Below are 2,601 nucleotides of genomic sequence, written 5' to 3' on the forward strand. Positions count from 1 at the left end.
AATTAATAATAAGCCATGGGAATAAAAGGTACAGCATAGGGAACATAGTGATGTTGTAATAGTGTTGTGTGGTGACAGATGGTGACTACGTTTGAGGGAAACACAGCATGACATATAGAGAAGTTGAATCACTATATTGTGCGCCTGAAATTAATGTAACATTGTGTGTCCACTATACTCAAGTTAAAGAAAAAAGTCACAGGAGGGGTCTTAGAAAATTTCAATTGGCAAAATTGTATTTCTAATGATTGAGCACAGTGTGAACTGGTCTATTTCATTTTTAACAACTGTATTGAGATATAATTTGTATACAAAAAACATACATAGTGTATGCAATGTGGTGAGTGTGAACATAGACAAACACCACACCAACCACCACAGTGAAGTAATAGATGTGGCCAACACCTGCCAGAGTTGCTTCGTGTTTAAGGTCACGACACCTGTATGTAGTACAGTGAAATATACACCAGATCTTACACTCTTAGCCACTCTATTTTATAATCTGTGGTTGTTGCTAATGCCTTTGCAATAATAATAATAATAATAACAATAATACTTATATAGTAACAATAAAATTAATGTTTACAAGATCTATTTTAATGGCTTAAACATTGTATTTCCTTTCTATTATCTATGCATCTACGATGGTCTAAACAGGTAGTCCATGATACATTAAATGTGTATAAATAGAATAAACACGTGAACTGGAATAAATAGATAGAAACTATCAGTGTGACAATAAATGAGTTATATGTTAATTTTATGGTTTGGTATGTCGGGGTAACATCCAAAGTGAGAGCTAGCTAAGAGCTAGCATCAACTTGCAGGTGCATTAAACACTGTCTGAAGGCGGAGAAGAAGAAGTTGTTTTTTTTTTTTTTAAGATTTTATCTATTTATTTGAGAGAAAGAAAGAGATAGCAAGAGAGAGCACGAGTGGGGGGGCAGAGGGAGAGGGAGAAGCAGACTCCCCACTGAGCAGGGAGCCTGACATGGGGCACAATCCCAGCACCCTGGGATCATGACCTGAGCCAAAGACAGATGCTTAACCGACTGAGCCACCCAGGCGACCCAGGACAGAGAAGCTTCTTAATTGCAATCTTCATATCCTTGTTTCTCAAGCTATAGATGATAGGGTTGAAAAAGGGAGCAAGAACGGCAAACATCAGGGCAATAACTGTGTCCAAAACTGGTGGGAAAGTGGCAGCAAATCGCAGGTACATGAGGGACACGCTGCCGTAGAACATCAGAAAGACACCAAGATGAGATGCACAGGTAGAAAAGGCCTTCCGGCGGCCGTCAGCAGAGGGGATCTTCAGGATCACAGTGACGATTCTGATATAAGAGAGAGCAATAATCAGGACAGAGAAGATGATGGCCACAGCATGGATCACATCCTCAATCAGAATCACGGACGTGTCTGTACAGGCCAAGTGCAGCACAGGCTCAAAGTCACAGAATATCTGATGGATTTGGTTGGGCCCACAGAAGGGCAGTGTGGAAATCCACGCAATCTCCGGGAGCAACACAAGAAAGCCAAAGATGCAAGAGCCTGCAGAGAGCTGGGCGCACAGCCGGGGGGTCATAATGGTAGGGTAGCGGAGAGGGTTGCAGATGGCAACGTACCTGTCAATGGCCATGGTGGTCAACAAGATCCCCTCTGAATTTCCAAGTGAATGGAAGAAATACATTTGCAGAAGGCAGCCAGTAATGGAGATGGTCCTCTTCTCACTGATGAGGTTGGAGAGCATCTTGGGAATGGTGGCTGTGGTATACCAGATCTCCAGGAAGGAGAAGATGCTGATGAAATTGTACATGGGATTGTGGAGACGCGTGTCCATCCTGACTGCAAAAAATACAGTGAGATTCCCGATAACAATGAACGTGTAGATGATGAACAGAGGAATGAAGAGGAGGAGGCTACCATCTTCAAACTGGGGGAATCCGGAGAAGAGAAACTCTGTCACCGTAGAAGTTTGGTTAGTTCTTACCATGGTCTCAACGGCCTTAATTGTTATGGGTAGAATGACACAGCTCACTCCCTAGGTGAAATATAAAGAATTAGATCTCTTGGCTCATATAAGAGTCAAAGGAAGAAATGCTTTAGGTAGATGATCTATCTCCATCATTCTTGAATTAATTAAGCAGAGATCCATTTAGTCTCTATTATGTGCCAAGTACATCTGTAGGCTTGTTGAATTCAGTAGTGAAGAAAGCATTCTGCTTTCATGGAGCTTATATTCCAATGAAGGAGGCAAATAATAACAAATAAGGTATTAGTAACGTCATGTTTATAAGCTCCACTAGCTAAAATAAAGTAGACTATTAGGGGTACTAATATAATCACCTTTTATAAGAATTTCCCCAAATCATTGTGAATTACATACCAGATAAATTTTCTAATGTTTCCTGACTATGGATTAGATAATCAAAACTTCTAATTATGTTCCTCTCTACATAGTTATTGTAAAGTTGTATCTGCACTTTCTGAAAAACCCCCAGTTTTCAGTATTCTGCTCCTTTTTCAGACCACAGAGCTCTTAGTGTGATTAGAGAAGAGGGTAAGGTTTTAGGGAAATATACCAAGGTGAAGGTATGGTAG

General features: G+C 40.6%; 1 protein-coding gene across 1 annotated transcript; it reads right to left on the minus strand.

Annotated features, from left to right (window-relative positions):
* Positions 1-816: 816 nt before the first annotated feature.
* On the minus strand, positions 817-2,011 carry LOC123783508 (olfactory receptor 6K3-like). The gene is made up of 2 exons (XM_087866340.1): positions 1,078-2,011; positions 817-851 (listed from the first exon to the last, which is right to left on the minus strand). The coding sequence occupies exons 1-2, from the start codon at positions 1,991-1,993 to the stop codon at positions 817-819; spliced, it is 951 nt and encodes a 316-aa protein (XP_087722466.1). The 5' UTR covers positions 1,994-2,011.
* Positions 2,012-2,601: the final 590 nt, after the last annotated feature.

The sequence above is a fragment of the Ursus americanus genome, chromosome 2, assembly GCF_024610735.1.
Source record: "Ursus americanus isolate L20-20 chromosome 2, mUrsAme1.1.p, whole genome shotgun sequence".
Lineage (NCBI taxonomy): Eukaryota > Metazoa > Chordata > Mammalia > Carnivora > Ursidae > Ursus > Ursus americanus.